The following is a 12643-nucleotide window of genomic DNA, read 5'->3' as shown; positions in this document are numbered from 1 at the left end:
CTCAAAAGGGTCCTGGAAAATAGGCATGAGAAACCTCAGCTTGAGACCCTGGAGAGCTGCTGCCAGTCTGAGTAGACAATACTGACTTTGATGGAACAAGGGTCTGATTCAGTAGAAGGCAGCTTCGTATGTTCATATATGTGTCTTGTCATCATGGGAGGAAAGCGATTGAATGGTGGCTGCCGCTACAAGCGTATTATGTGTATATAAACCTCAAGTTGTGATTACACTTTTAGCAAAGTGGTGTAGCGTGGTGGTCTGGGCTTTTCTCGTCGTTGATAAGCTTTAGGCTGTTGTCTAGAAAGCCTGCTTTTGTGTCTACAAAAGGAAGAAAACTTTTCCTCTTCAGAATGTTCCCTCACCTTTTCACTCACAGCCTAGACAGAATCTTCTCCTGGGTTCCAAAACATATATGAAATAAGCATATATGGATGAACATATGAAGCTGCCTTATACTGAATCAGATCCTCGGTCCATCAAATTCAGTACTGTCTGCTCAGACTGGCAGTGGCTCTCCAGGACCTCAAGATTAGGTTTTTCATGCCTATTTGCCTGGACCCTTTTAGTTGGAGATCCCGGGGATTGAACCTGGTTCCTTCTGCTTACCAAGCAGATGCTCTACTACTGAGCCACCCTCCCTCCCTAAAGTCAGTATTGTCTACTCAGACTGGCAGTGGCTCTCCAGGGTCTCAAGCTGAGGTTTTTCACGCCTATTTGCCTGGACCCTTTTTAGTGGGAGATGCCGGGGATTGAACCTGGTTCCTTCTGCTTACCAAGCAGATGCTCTACTACTGAGCCAGCCTCCCTCCCTAAAGTCAGTATTGTCTACTCAGACTGGCAGTGGCTCTCCAGGACCTCAAGATGAGGTTTTTCATGCCTATTTGCCTGGACCCTTTTAGTTGGAGATGCTGGGGATTGAACCTGGTTCTTTCTGCTTACCAAGCAGATGCTCTACTACTGAGCCACCCTCCCTCCCTAAAGTCAGTATTGTCTACTCAGACTGGCAGTGGCTCTCCAGGACCTCAAGATGAGGTTTTTCACGCCTATTTGCCTGGACCCTTTTTTTAGTAGAGTTTACCAAGCAGATGCTCTACCACTGAGCCACCGTCCTTCCTTCCTTCCTTGAACATATGAAGCTGTCTTCTACTGAATCAGACCCTCTGTCCATCAGAATCAGACCCTCTGTCCTTCCTTCCTTGAACATATGAAGCTGTCTTCTACTGAATCAGACCCTCTGTCCCTCTGAATCAGACCCTCTGTCCCTCGCAGCGGCTCTCCAGGGTCTCAAGCTGAGGTTTTTCACACCTACTTGCCTGGACCCTTTTGAGTTGGAGATGCTGGGGATTGAACCTAGGACCTTCTGTTTGCCAAGCAGATGCTCTGCCACTGAGCCACCGTCCCTCCCTTGACTGGCAGTGGCTCTCCAGGGTCTCAAGCTGAGGTTTTTCACACCTTTTTGCCTGGACCCTTTTTTAGCAGAGTTGCCGGGGATTGAACCTAGGACCTTCTGCTTGCCAAGCAGATGCTCTGCCACTGAGCCACCGTCCCTCCCTTCACTGGCAGCGGCTCTCCAGGGTCTCAAGCTGAGGTTTTTCACGCCTATTTGTCTGGACCCTTTTTTAGCAGAGTTGCCGGGGATTGAACCTGGGACCTTCTGCTTACCAAGCAGATGCTCTACCACTGAACCACCGTCCCTCCCCATTGGCTGTACAGAGTTGTGATTGGCTGCACAGGGTTGCTTCAACAGCCTGCATAAATCTCTGAATCACAGGTTGATATAGTACAGGGGTGGCCAGACTTGATTAACATAAGAGCCGCATAGAATAAATGTCAGATGTTTCAGAACTGCACGATATGAGCGTCAAATGTTTGAGAGCGAAGGAAGAAAGGAAGATGGGGAGGGAGAGATGGTAAGAAAACAACTTTAAATGCATCCTCCATGCCACCAGCTGGCTTGACTTGGAGAAGTGCTTTAAAGGGATGAATGCTTTCTCCAGGCCAGCTAACAGGGGCAGTGGGGGCTTAGAAAGCCATACAATATGTGTGAAAGAGCCACAGTTTGGCCACCCCTGCTATAGAATCATAGAGTTGGAAGGGACCTCTAGGGTCATCTAGTCCAACCCCCTGCACAATGCAGGAAACTCAGAAACACCTCCCCCTAAATTCACAGGCTCTTCATTGCTGTCAGATGGCCATCTAGCCTCTGCTTAAAAACCTCCAAGGAAGGAGAGCCCACCACCTCCCAAGGAGGAAGTCTGTTCCACTGAGGAATCGACTTAACAATCGGGAAGTTCTTTGTTGAGCCGGAAACTCTTCTGATTTAATTTCAACCCGTTGGTTCTGGTCCTACCTTCCGGGACCACAGAAAACAATTCCACATCCTCCTCTATAGGACAGCCCTTCAAGGACTTGAAGATGGTGATCCTATCACCTCTCAGCCGCCTCCTCTCCAGGCTAAACATCCCCAGCTCCTTCAACCTTTCCTCGTAGGACTTGGTCTCCAGACCCCTCACCGTCTTCGTCACCCTCCGCTGGAATTGGGAAGGGGGCGTGGCTCAATGGCCGAGCGTCCGTTTGGCATGCAGGTCCAGTCTCTGGCATCTCCAGTTAAAAGGATCGGGTAGGAGGTGATATGGAAGACCTCAGTCTGAGGCCCTGGAGAGCCCTGGAGAGCCACTGCTGATCCGAGTAGACGGCCCTGAACTTGATGGAACGATGGTCTGTGCTGAGTATAAGACAGTTTCATGAGTGTTCAGGATTTTTACCAATACTCCCTTTGACTTCAGGTACCAGCAGTTCAGTAGAATTTGTTAAGGGAGAGGAGTTCTGATATTCTTGTAGTTTCGCGTGGGGGTCCTCAACGTGTCACCTGCGGGTGCTGCTGAAACTTCTCCTGGTGCCGGTCGAGGGTTTTAGAAAGTGGGCGGGAGCGTGTTGGCTATTGCCTCTGCAGGGCTTCCGATTGGTTGTTGGAGATGTGATTGGCTGTGCAGAGTTGCTTCGACAGCTGAGACCACCACAACACAGCTGTATTTAATAATAATATTATTAGTAATAATAATTAATAATATTATTATTATTAATAATAATTTTCTGAAAGTCAGAAGGTCCGTGTGCAAGAAGATATTTTAAAGCAGTATGTCCATTTTGAAAGGCACTTGTTAAACAGAGCTGCTGCCTGAAATGCCAAAGAGTTGTTATTAGAGTTACGGATGAGCCCAGCGCCTGATACTTTGTGGTTGGCTCTGCCACCTGCATATAGAGCCCCGTGGCACAGAGTGGTAAAGCTGCAGTATTGCAGTCCTAAGCTCTGCTCATGACCTGAGTTCAATCCCGGTGGAAGCTGGGTTCAGGTAGCTGGCTCAAGGTTGACTCAGCCTTCCATCCTTTCGAGGTCCAGACTTGCTGGGGGGAAAGTGTAGATGACTGGGGAAGGCAATGGCAAACCACCCTGTAAAAAAATCTGCTGTGAAAACGTGAAAGCAACGTCACCCCAGAGTCGGAAACGACTGGTGCTTGCACAGGGGACTACCTTTGCCTTTAATACAGAGACAAGCATTACAAAACTTAGCTACCTGTTTTGTGATATTCTGACTGGCATCTGAGAGGAGACAGATTCCCTGAGCAGACTCCGTTAGCCCTGCCTTAGCCTTAACCCAAGAGAGAATATATTTAGCACGGGCTAAACTATACCAGGGACATCTTAGAAACACATGTTCGATTGTTTCTATTTCTTGCAACTCACACTGGCAAAGTCTCTGAGCCAATGGGATTTTCTTATACTTTCCTTCAAGAACAGCAGAAGGAAGGGCCGAACATCTTGCCAGGGAGAAAGCTTTCCTCATCTGGTGATCCTCTCCGTTAGAAAGATGGTAAAGAGCCCCGTGGCGCAGAGTGGTAAAGCTGCAGTACTGCAGTCGGAGCCCTCTGCTCACGACCTGAGTTCGATCCCAGCGGAAGCTGGATTCAGGTAGCCGGTTCGAGGTTGGCTCAGCCTTCCATTTTTCCGACGTCGGTCAAATGAGTCCCCAGCTTGCTGGTGGGAAAGTGTAAAAGACTGGGGAAGGCAGCGGCAAACCACCCCGTCAAAAGTCTGCCGTGAAAGCGTTGTGAGAGCAACGTCACCCCAGAGTCGGAAACGACTGGTGCTTGCACGGGGGGACTACCTTGACCTTTTACTGCCACCTGTAGCAGCCGTTTTGTGGCTGGCTTTGCCCTTCCCCCCACCCCCACCCCCAGCAGCAGCTGGTTTGTGGTGCCGCCCACAAACAAAGGTACTCACAGGCTCAAAAGTGTTGGGGATCCCTGGTCTGGTGTTATGTTATTCTGGCTTTCGTGCGCAGCATGTAAAATGGTAATACATTATTATGATGTTTTTAAAACGTGGTTTCCCTTTTCTGCCCGAAAAAGCCGGAATCAGCTCTCGACGTTGCCAGTTCATTTGTGCAGCATCCCCTTGAAAGTTTTGATAGCAAGCAATAACAAGCTCGTCTCGCTACCCGAAGAAATCGGAAACCTCAGACACCTGATGGAGCTTGTAAGTATATGAATTCTTTTACTGGTTCAGGGTCCAGCAGCACTTTAAAGCAGGGGTTGCCAAACTTGCTTAATGTAAGAACCACATAGAATAAATATCAGATGTTTGAGAGCTGCAAGACATGAACATCAGATTTTGAGAGCCACGAGGGAGGGTGAGAGGAAGGAAGGAAGGAAGGAAGGAAGGAAGGAAGGAAGGAAGGAAGGAAGGAAGGAAGGAAGGAAGGAAGGAAGGAAGGAAGGAAGGAAAATAGATGTGGAAGGGGAGAGGGAGGAAGGAAGAAGAAGAAAAGATTGGATTTATTTCCCGCCCTCCACGCCAAATAAATATCAGATGTTTGAGAACCATGAAGGAGGGAGAGAGGGAGGAAGGAAGGAAAATAGATGTGGGAGGGGGGAGGGAGGAAGGAAGGAAGAAGAAGAAAATATTGGATTTATATCCCGGCCTCCACTCCGAAGAGTCTCAGAGCGGCTCACAATCTCCTTTCCCTTCCTCCCCCACAACAGACACCCTGTGAGGTGGGTGGGGTTAAGAGGGCTCTCACAGCAGCTGTCCTTTCAAGGACAACCTCTGCCAGAGCTATGGCTGACCCAAGGCCATTCCAGCAGCTGCAAGTGGAGGAGTGGGGAATCAAACCCGGTTCTCCCAGATAAGAGTCCGCACACTTAACCACTACACCAAACTGGCTCTCCTTAATGCTAGGCAAATGTCCTTTCTGCGTCAGTCTTGCGGCCACGGCATATGCAGGACGGCTGCACGCTACTGACCATATGCTGAGTAATCAGGATAAGAACGCCATCCCGCGATATTCTGATTCCATCGGAAAATGTCTTGATGCTGTTAAAGGTTTGTCCACGCCTCGATTTGTCCCAGAACCCCATTTCTGGAGAGGGAGTGGCCAAAAAGGGACCAGAACTGCCCACAGAATTCCAAATGAGGCGGAGCCATAGCTCTATATACAGTAGCTGCCATTTTATTTTCAGTCTGTTTCATTATAAGTCCTAGCATGTTGCACACTGGGTTGACTTTTCATCAGGCTTTCCACTACAACTCTTAAGATATATTTCAGTCTCATTCTCAACCAGTTCAGGCAATACCAGCATACCGTATTTTTCGGATGATTAGACGCACTGGAGGATAAGACGCACCTTCCTTCTAGGGGGTGATCCGCTGCCTCTTCGTCCGACCCGGCGCTTCCCCCGTGCCTGCTTGCCTGGCTCGCCTGGCTCCATCATCTTCAGACAAGCGTGGGATCGCTCCACGTGGCCCCAGCGCTTTGCAAGCGCTGGCTGCGGAGGGGGCAGCGTGCTTCCTACTTCCCTGTGTGCCTGCCTTCAGCTGTGATGTTTAAAGCAAGCGCTGGGATCGCTCCCTCCCCCTCCGATCCCAGCGCTTGCTTTAAACATCACAGCTGAAGGCAGGCACACAGGGAAGTAGGAAGCACCCGCCCCCTCCGCAAACACAGCGCTTTGTGAGCGCCGGCTGTGGAGAGGGCAGCGTGCTTCCTACTTCCCTGTGTGCCTGCCTTCAGCTGTGATGTTTAAAGCAAGCGCTGGGATCGCTCCCTCCCCCCTCCAATCCCAGCGCTTGCTTTAAACATCACAGCTGAAGGCAGGCACACAGGGAAGTAGGAAGCACGCTGCCCCCTCCGCAGCTGGCGCTTGCGAAGCGCTGGGGCCACGTGGAGCGATCCCACACTTGCCTGAAGAAGATGGAGCCAGGCAAGCAGGCGCGGGGGAAGCGCCGGATCGGAGGAAGAGGCAGCAGATCGCCCCCTCGCCCCCCGAAGGTACGTACCTTCGGACCATAAGACGCACACACTTTTCCCCCCACTTTTTTTTGGGGGGGGGGGGGAAGTGTGTCTTATGGTCCGAAAAATACGGTATATTTAAAACTAGGGATTTTTTGTTCCCGTTGGTTTACAAACCCATGTTAAACCTCATTTGCCGTATTATTGCACACTCGCTGAACTGAGAGAGATCCTTCTGTAGCTCTTTATGACCTGTCTTTATTTTTTATTATTATTTATTTAAAACCTATATTAGCCATCTTTCTCCCTTGCAAACCTCAACGTGGTTTGCCGTATAACTAAAACAGTATTTAAAAAAAAACAAACCACACACACACACAATAGAAAGAATTATAAAACCCTCTGAAAAGCACAATCTTAAAATGTCTGTTAGGACTGCAAGTGAATAAAAACTAAATCCTAATGTGGTCCTAAATAAAAGTGGCTTCAACTGCTTCCTTAAGATCAAAAGTGAGGACACCCAGGGAGATTGCTCCACAATTTTGGGGCTGCCACCAAAAAGACCCTCTCTTCCTTGATCGGCAGGGCAGTCAGGAGAGCTTCTCCCTGTGGTCTTAATTCCCAGGCAGGGACTTATGGGAGAAGACCAGGGCCGGCTCGTCCACTAGGCAAACTAGGCCGTTGCCTAGGGCGCCGGGAGCGAGTAGGGCAATGTCTGTGCGTTTTGTGAAGAGACAGATGGTAGAGACTTCGCTCCCCGCCTCACTTCCGGTTCTGGAAAGGGGGGGAGAAGCCTCCTCCATCTGTCTCTTCACAAGACGCGGCTGTGAGAAGCCGGTAGTAGGGCTCATTGTTGCCATGGCGAGCGGAGGGTGGGAGCCTGCCTCGAGCTCCATGTGCTGTAGAGCTGGCGCTGGAGAAGTCAGCCCTTCCCTGGTCCCAAACCATGCAGGGCTTTAAAGGTCAAAAAGAACACCTTGGATTGGGCTCAGGAGTAGATCATTAGTCTGTATAGTTGTTGTAATATCAGGGAAGTCATGCTTCTGATAGAGGAGCCCCGACCAACAGCCTACTATTAGTATTCTGCACTAGCTGCAGCTTCTGAACACTCTTCAAGGGTAGCCCCAACTGGAGAGCATTGCAGTAGTCCAGTCTAGACAGTTGTCTTGATTTTCATCATAAGTCGGCTGTGACTTGATGGCACTTTAGACACATACACCAACTTCATGGTTTTCTATTCACCAATGAAGGCCCTGAGCCCTTGAAAAACCATTCCCACGTGATGGTGCGCAACCAGGAAAATGTAAAAAATGCTTAATTCCGCTGTTTATTCTATGACATTTTTACAGGATGTCAGCTGCAATGAAATCCAGACAGTTCCCCCCCAGATTGGCAATCTGGAGTCTCTGCGGGACCTAAACATCAGAAGAAACCATTTGGTGCATTTACCTGAGGGTAAGAAAGGGGGGCAAAGTTGGGTAAGCACCACAGACGGCACGTATTCTACCTGTGCTGCGCCAGCTACACCGGTTGCCGGTTGAGTTCCGGGTTAGAGTCAAGGTTTTGGTTATGACCTTTAAGGCCTGGAGTGCTCTGGGACGGACGTGTCTACAGCACTGTCTTCTCCACTGTGTCCCTGGAAGGGCGTTGTGCTCCACCGGTCGAAATCTGCTGGTGATCCTTGGCCCAAAAGAGGTCCGGCTGTCCTCAGCAAGGCCCAGGGCTTTTTCAGTCCTGGCCCCGACTTGGTGGAACGCTCTGCCAGAAGACATCCAGGCCCTGCGGGATCTTTTACAGTTTCGCAGGGCCTGTAAGGCAGAGATGTTCCGCCAAGCCTTTGCATGAGGACAGCGAGGGTTGCCGTGGTGGCACCTTCTCCTCCCCACCCCCTCTTGGGGGGACCCCCCACCCCTGACGTGATGTACTGACTAAGAGCACTTTAAAGACGCCATCAGGGTTTGTAATTTTTTACTGTAATTGATTTTATATATATGTATTTTTACTGTTGTACATCGCCCTGAGCCTGGCGCTGGCCAGGATAAGGCGATTCATTAAATGTAGTAGTAGCAGCAGCAGCAGTAGTAGCAGCAGTAGTAGCAATAGTAGTAGCAGCAGCAGCAGTAGTAGTAGCAGCAGTAGTAGTAGCAGCAGCAGTAGTAGCAGTATTAGTAGTAGCAGCAGTAGTAGCAGCAGCAGTAGCAGCAGCAGTAGTAGCAGCAGCAGTAGTAGCAATAGTAGTAGTAGCAGCAGCAGTAGTAGCAGCAGTAGTAGCAGCAGCAGCAGCAGTAGTAGCAGCAGTAGTAGTAGCAGCAGTAGTAGCAGCAGCAGTAGTAGTAGTAGCGGCAGTAGTAGCAGCAGCAGTAGTAGCAGCAGCAGCAGTAGTAGCAGCAGTAGTAGTAGCAGCAGTAGTAGCAGCAGCAGTAGTAGTAGCAGCAGCAGTAGTAGCAACAGCAGTAGTAGCAGCAGTAGTAGCAGCAGTAGTAGTAGCAGCAGTAGTAGTAGCAGCAGTAGTAGTAGTAGCAGCAGCAGTAGTAGTATCATCAGTAGTAGCAGCAGTAGTAGTAGCAGCAGCAGTAGTAGTATCATCAGTAGCAGCAGCAGTAGTAGTAGTAGCAGCAGTAGTAGTAGTAGTAGCAGTAGTAGTAATAAGAAACTGCTGACACTTCAGCCTACCTATTTAAATCAGCTGGTAGTTCTGTGCAAGGGCCACGTTCTGCCCTGCAGTGGACTGACAGGAGGCTTTTTGTGTGCATGTCCTTTTGCAGAGCTTGCTGAGCTGCCTTTGATACGGCTAGATTTCTCCTGCAATAAAATCACCACAATCCCTGTTTGCTACCGGAACCTCAGGCACTTACAGACAATCACGTTAGATAACAACCCGCTGCAGTCGCCCCCCGCTCAGGTAATGTATAATCAAATGTTTGAAAACTGATTCTGCCCAGAATATAGTTTCGATACAGGCAAGAGATGCGTCCATGGAAGGGGAAGCTTTTTTTTTTAGCATTGTATGGCCATTGCAGTGCTTTTGGGTTCATTTTGTTGGTTGTCCGCAGGCAGTCTTTGACGTACGCTTTGTTGCAACAAGGGAAAGTATACACACGACAACCAATGTTCCCTCTAAGCTGCAGAGTCTTGTGAGCAAAACTTCTACTTTGTGAGCTACTGACATTAAAGTTGTGAGCTCCTGCATCAATGAGTGTGCTCTAGAACCATGTGTGAGCTGGAGGCTAAAAATCTGTGAGCTAGCTCACACTAACTCAGCTTAGAGGGAACACTGATGACAACTGATAGCTGAGGCCCATCAGTGGTTATTAGCCACAAGGTATAGATGGAACACTCTGTCTGGGGCAGTGATGATATGTACTCTTGGTACTTGTGGGGGGTGGGCAACAGTGGAAGGGCTTCTGAAGGACTAGCCCCACTAGTGGACGTTCTGATGGCACCTGGGGGGTTTTGGCCGCTGTGTGACACAGAGTGTCGGACTGGAGGGGCCATTGGCCTGCTCCAACATGGCTTCTGATAAAAGGAGTTTGCAAGATATTCCACTCAGGACTTCGGCGTCACGCAGGGAGAAACGACTAAAAATACAACCGGCGGCAGCTTTCGTGACGCCTCCTGGCTGCTGCGCTTCTAGGAGTGTCCTGCAACGTAGCGTTTGCTGCGATTGTCACCATTTGGGCTTTCTTGCTTTTTGAGCTTGCAAAGATAACCAAGTGAGGGGGGGGGGGGACATTTGGAGTTGATGAGGCAGAGCCTTAGAACCGGGGTGTCGAACTCATTTGTTAGTAGGGCTGGATTTCATAGAATCCTAGAGCTGGAAGGGACCTCCAGGGTCATCTAACCCGTGATGAACACGGGTTATTGAGGAAGACTCAGCATGGGTTCTGCAAGGGAAGATCTTGCCTCACTAACCTGTTACATTTCTTTGAGGGGGTGAACAAACATGTGGACAAAGGCGACCCGATAGATGTTGTTTACCTTGACTTCCAGAAAGCTTTTGATAAAGTTCCTCATCAAAGGCTCCTTAGAAAGCTTAAGAGTCATGGAGTAAAAGGACAGGTCCTCTTGTGGATCAAAAACTGGCTTAGTAATAGGAAGCAGAGAGTGAGTATAAATGGGCAGTCTTCGCAGTGGAGGACGGTAAGCAGTGGGGTGCCGCAGGGCTCGGTACTGGGTCCCATGCTCTTTAACTTGTTCATAAATGATTTAGAGTTGGGAGTGAGCAGTGAAGTGGCCAAGTTTGCGGATGACACTAAATTGTTCAGGGTGGTGAGAGCCAGAGAGGATTGTGAGGAACTCCAAAGGGATCTGTTGAGGCTGGGTGAGTGGGCGTCAACGTGGCAGATGCGGTTCAATGTGGCCAAGTGCAAAGTAATGCACATTGGGGCCAAGAATCCCAGCTACAAATACAAGTTGATGGGGTGTGAACTGGCAGAGACTGACCAAGAGAGAGATCTTGGGGTCGTGGTAGAGAACTCACTGAAAATGTCAAGACAGTGTGCGTTTGCAATAAAAAAGGCCAACACCATGCTGGGAATTATTAGGAAGGGAATTGAAAACAAATCAGCCAGTATCATAATGCCCCTGTATAAATCGATGGTGCGGTCTCATTTGGAGTACTGTGTGCAGTTTTGGTCGCTGCACCTCAAAAAGGATATTATAGCATTGGAGAAAGTCCAGAGAAGGGCAACTAGAATGATTAAAGGGCTGGAGCACTTTCCCTATGAAGAAAGGTTGAAACGCTTGGGGCTCTTTAGCTTGGAGAAACGTCGACTGCGAGGTGACATGATAGAGGTTTACAAGATAATGCATGGGATGGAGAAAGTAGAGAAAGAAGTACTTTTCTCCCTTTCTCACAATACAAGAACTCATGGGCATTCGATGAAATTGCTGAGCAGAAAGGTTAAAACAGATAAAAGGAAGTACTTCTTCACCCAAAGGGTGATTAACATGTGGAATTCACTGCCACAGGAGGTGGTGGCGGCCACAAGTATAGCCACCTTCAAGAGCGGTTTAGATAAAAATATGGAGCACAGGTCCATCGGTGGCTATTAGCCACAGTGTATGTGTGTATATAAAAATTTTTTTGCCACTGTGTGACACAGAGTGTTGGACTTGATGGGCCGTTGGCCTGATCCAACATGGCTTCTCTTATGTTCTTATGTTCTAATCCAACCTCCTGCACAAGGCAGGAAACCCACAAACACCTCCCCCTAAATTCACAGGATCCTCATTGCTGTCAGATGGCCCTCTAGCCTCTGTTGAAAAACCTCCAAGGAAGGAGAGCCCACCACCTCCCAAGGAAGCCTGTGAAAACTTAGAATCATAGAATCCTAGAGTTGGAATGGACCTCCAGGGTCATCTTGTCCAACCCCTTGCAGAAGGCAGGAAAGTCACAAATACCTCCCCCTAAATTCACAGGATCCTCATGGTTGTCAGATGGCCATCTATCCTCTGTTTAAAAACCTCCAAGGAAGAAGAGCCCACCACCTCCCAAGGAAGCCTGTTCCACTGAGGAACCGCTCTAATGGTCAGCAAGTTCTTTGACATAAATGAGACCTTGCCGGACCGGGCCATATGTGTACCTATTTAAGATTAGGTAGAAGAGATATAAAGACATGATCAAACACAATTAAATATATTTTTAAAAACCCTTTATTTCTTAAAACATTAGCACTCGTTGGTCTTTCTTTGTATTTCTTCCATGGGATCCAGGGAACGGGGCAAAGGCTCTTCCCTTCCTTCCCTGGGGGACCAAGAGGAGGAGGAGCCTCAGCCAATAGCAGGAAGAGAGGCTTGGCTCAGTAGCTCTGCTGTGTGATTGAGAGAGCCTGGCAAAGCAAGCTCTTCCTCCCCAAGGGAGGAGCCTCAGCCAATGGAGAAAACAGAGGCTTTGCTCTGTAGCTCCTCCGCGATTGAGCAAGCCTGGCAAAGCAAGCTGTGATGCGGAAGGAAGCAAGAGAGAGGGAGAAGGAAGCAGATGACAGCCAGTTGCTCGGAGGGGGGGGGGGCCTGGGTCGCAAGTTTGACACCCCTTCCTTCGAACCTTCCTAGCTCCTTCTTGGAGACAGCCCAGGGATATATGGAGGCCGAAAGCGGCAAGGCCAAACAGTGCCCCAACATCATAGTAAGAATACAGCAATAAACTTTATAATTGGAAAAAGATGCTGCCCTTTAAAGTTCCCCCATAGTCTGTTGCCTGGAGCAGAGGCTGTCTCGCCCCGCCTAAGCAGTCAGGCCGGCCAGCTCCTCGTTCCCCTCCTGCGGTGAGCAAGGACGAGGAAATGATATATCATTAGCCGGGCCGTGGAAATGTGTTTCGATTCTGCGCTTGATTCAGATGACCAGGTCTGACT

At 49.3% G+C, this 12643-nt stretch overlaps 1 protein-coding gene across 3 annotated transcripts in view; it reads left to right on the top strand.

Moving 5' to 3' along the window:
* Positions 1–12643, top strand: part of LRCH3 (leucine rich repeats and calponin homology domain containing 3) — a 219112-nt gene that overhangs the window by 75281 nt on the left and 131188 nt on the right. For all 3 annotated transcript variants that reach the window (XM_060242835.1, XM_060242833.1, XM_060242834.1), the window contains exons 3-5: positions 4411–4537; positions 7637–7742; positions 9053–9189. In XM_060242835.1, the coding sequence (XP_060098818.1) occupies positions 4411–4537; positions 7637–7742; positions 9053–9189 (370 nt within the window). The remainder of the gene's footprint in view (positions 1–4410; positions 4538–7636; positions 7743–9052; positions 9190–12643) is intronic.

This window comes from Heteronotia binoei, chromosome 6, assembly GCF_032191835.1.
Source record: "Heteronotia binoei isolate CCM8104 ecotype False Entrance Well chromosome 6, APGP_CSIRO_Hbin_v1, whole genome shotgun sequence".
Taxonomy (NCBI): domain Eukaryota; kingdom Metazoa; phylum Chordata; class Lepidosauria; order Squamata; family Gekkonidae; genus Heteronotia; species Heteronotia binoei.
This window is presented reverse-complemented; position numbering and strand designations above follow the sequence as displayed.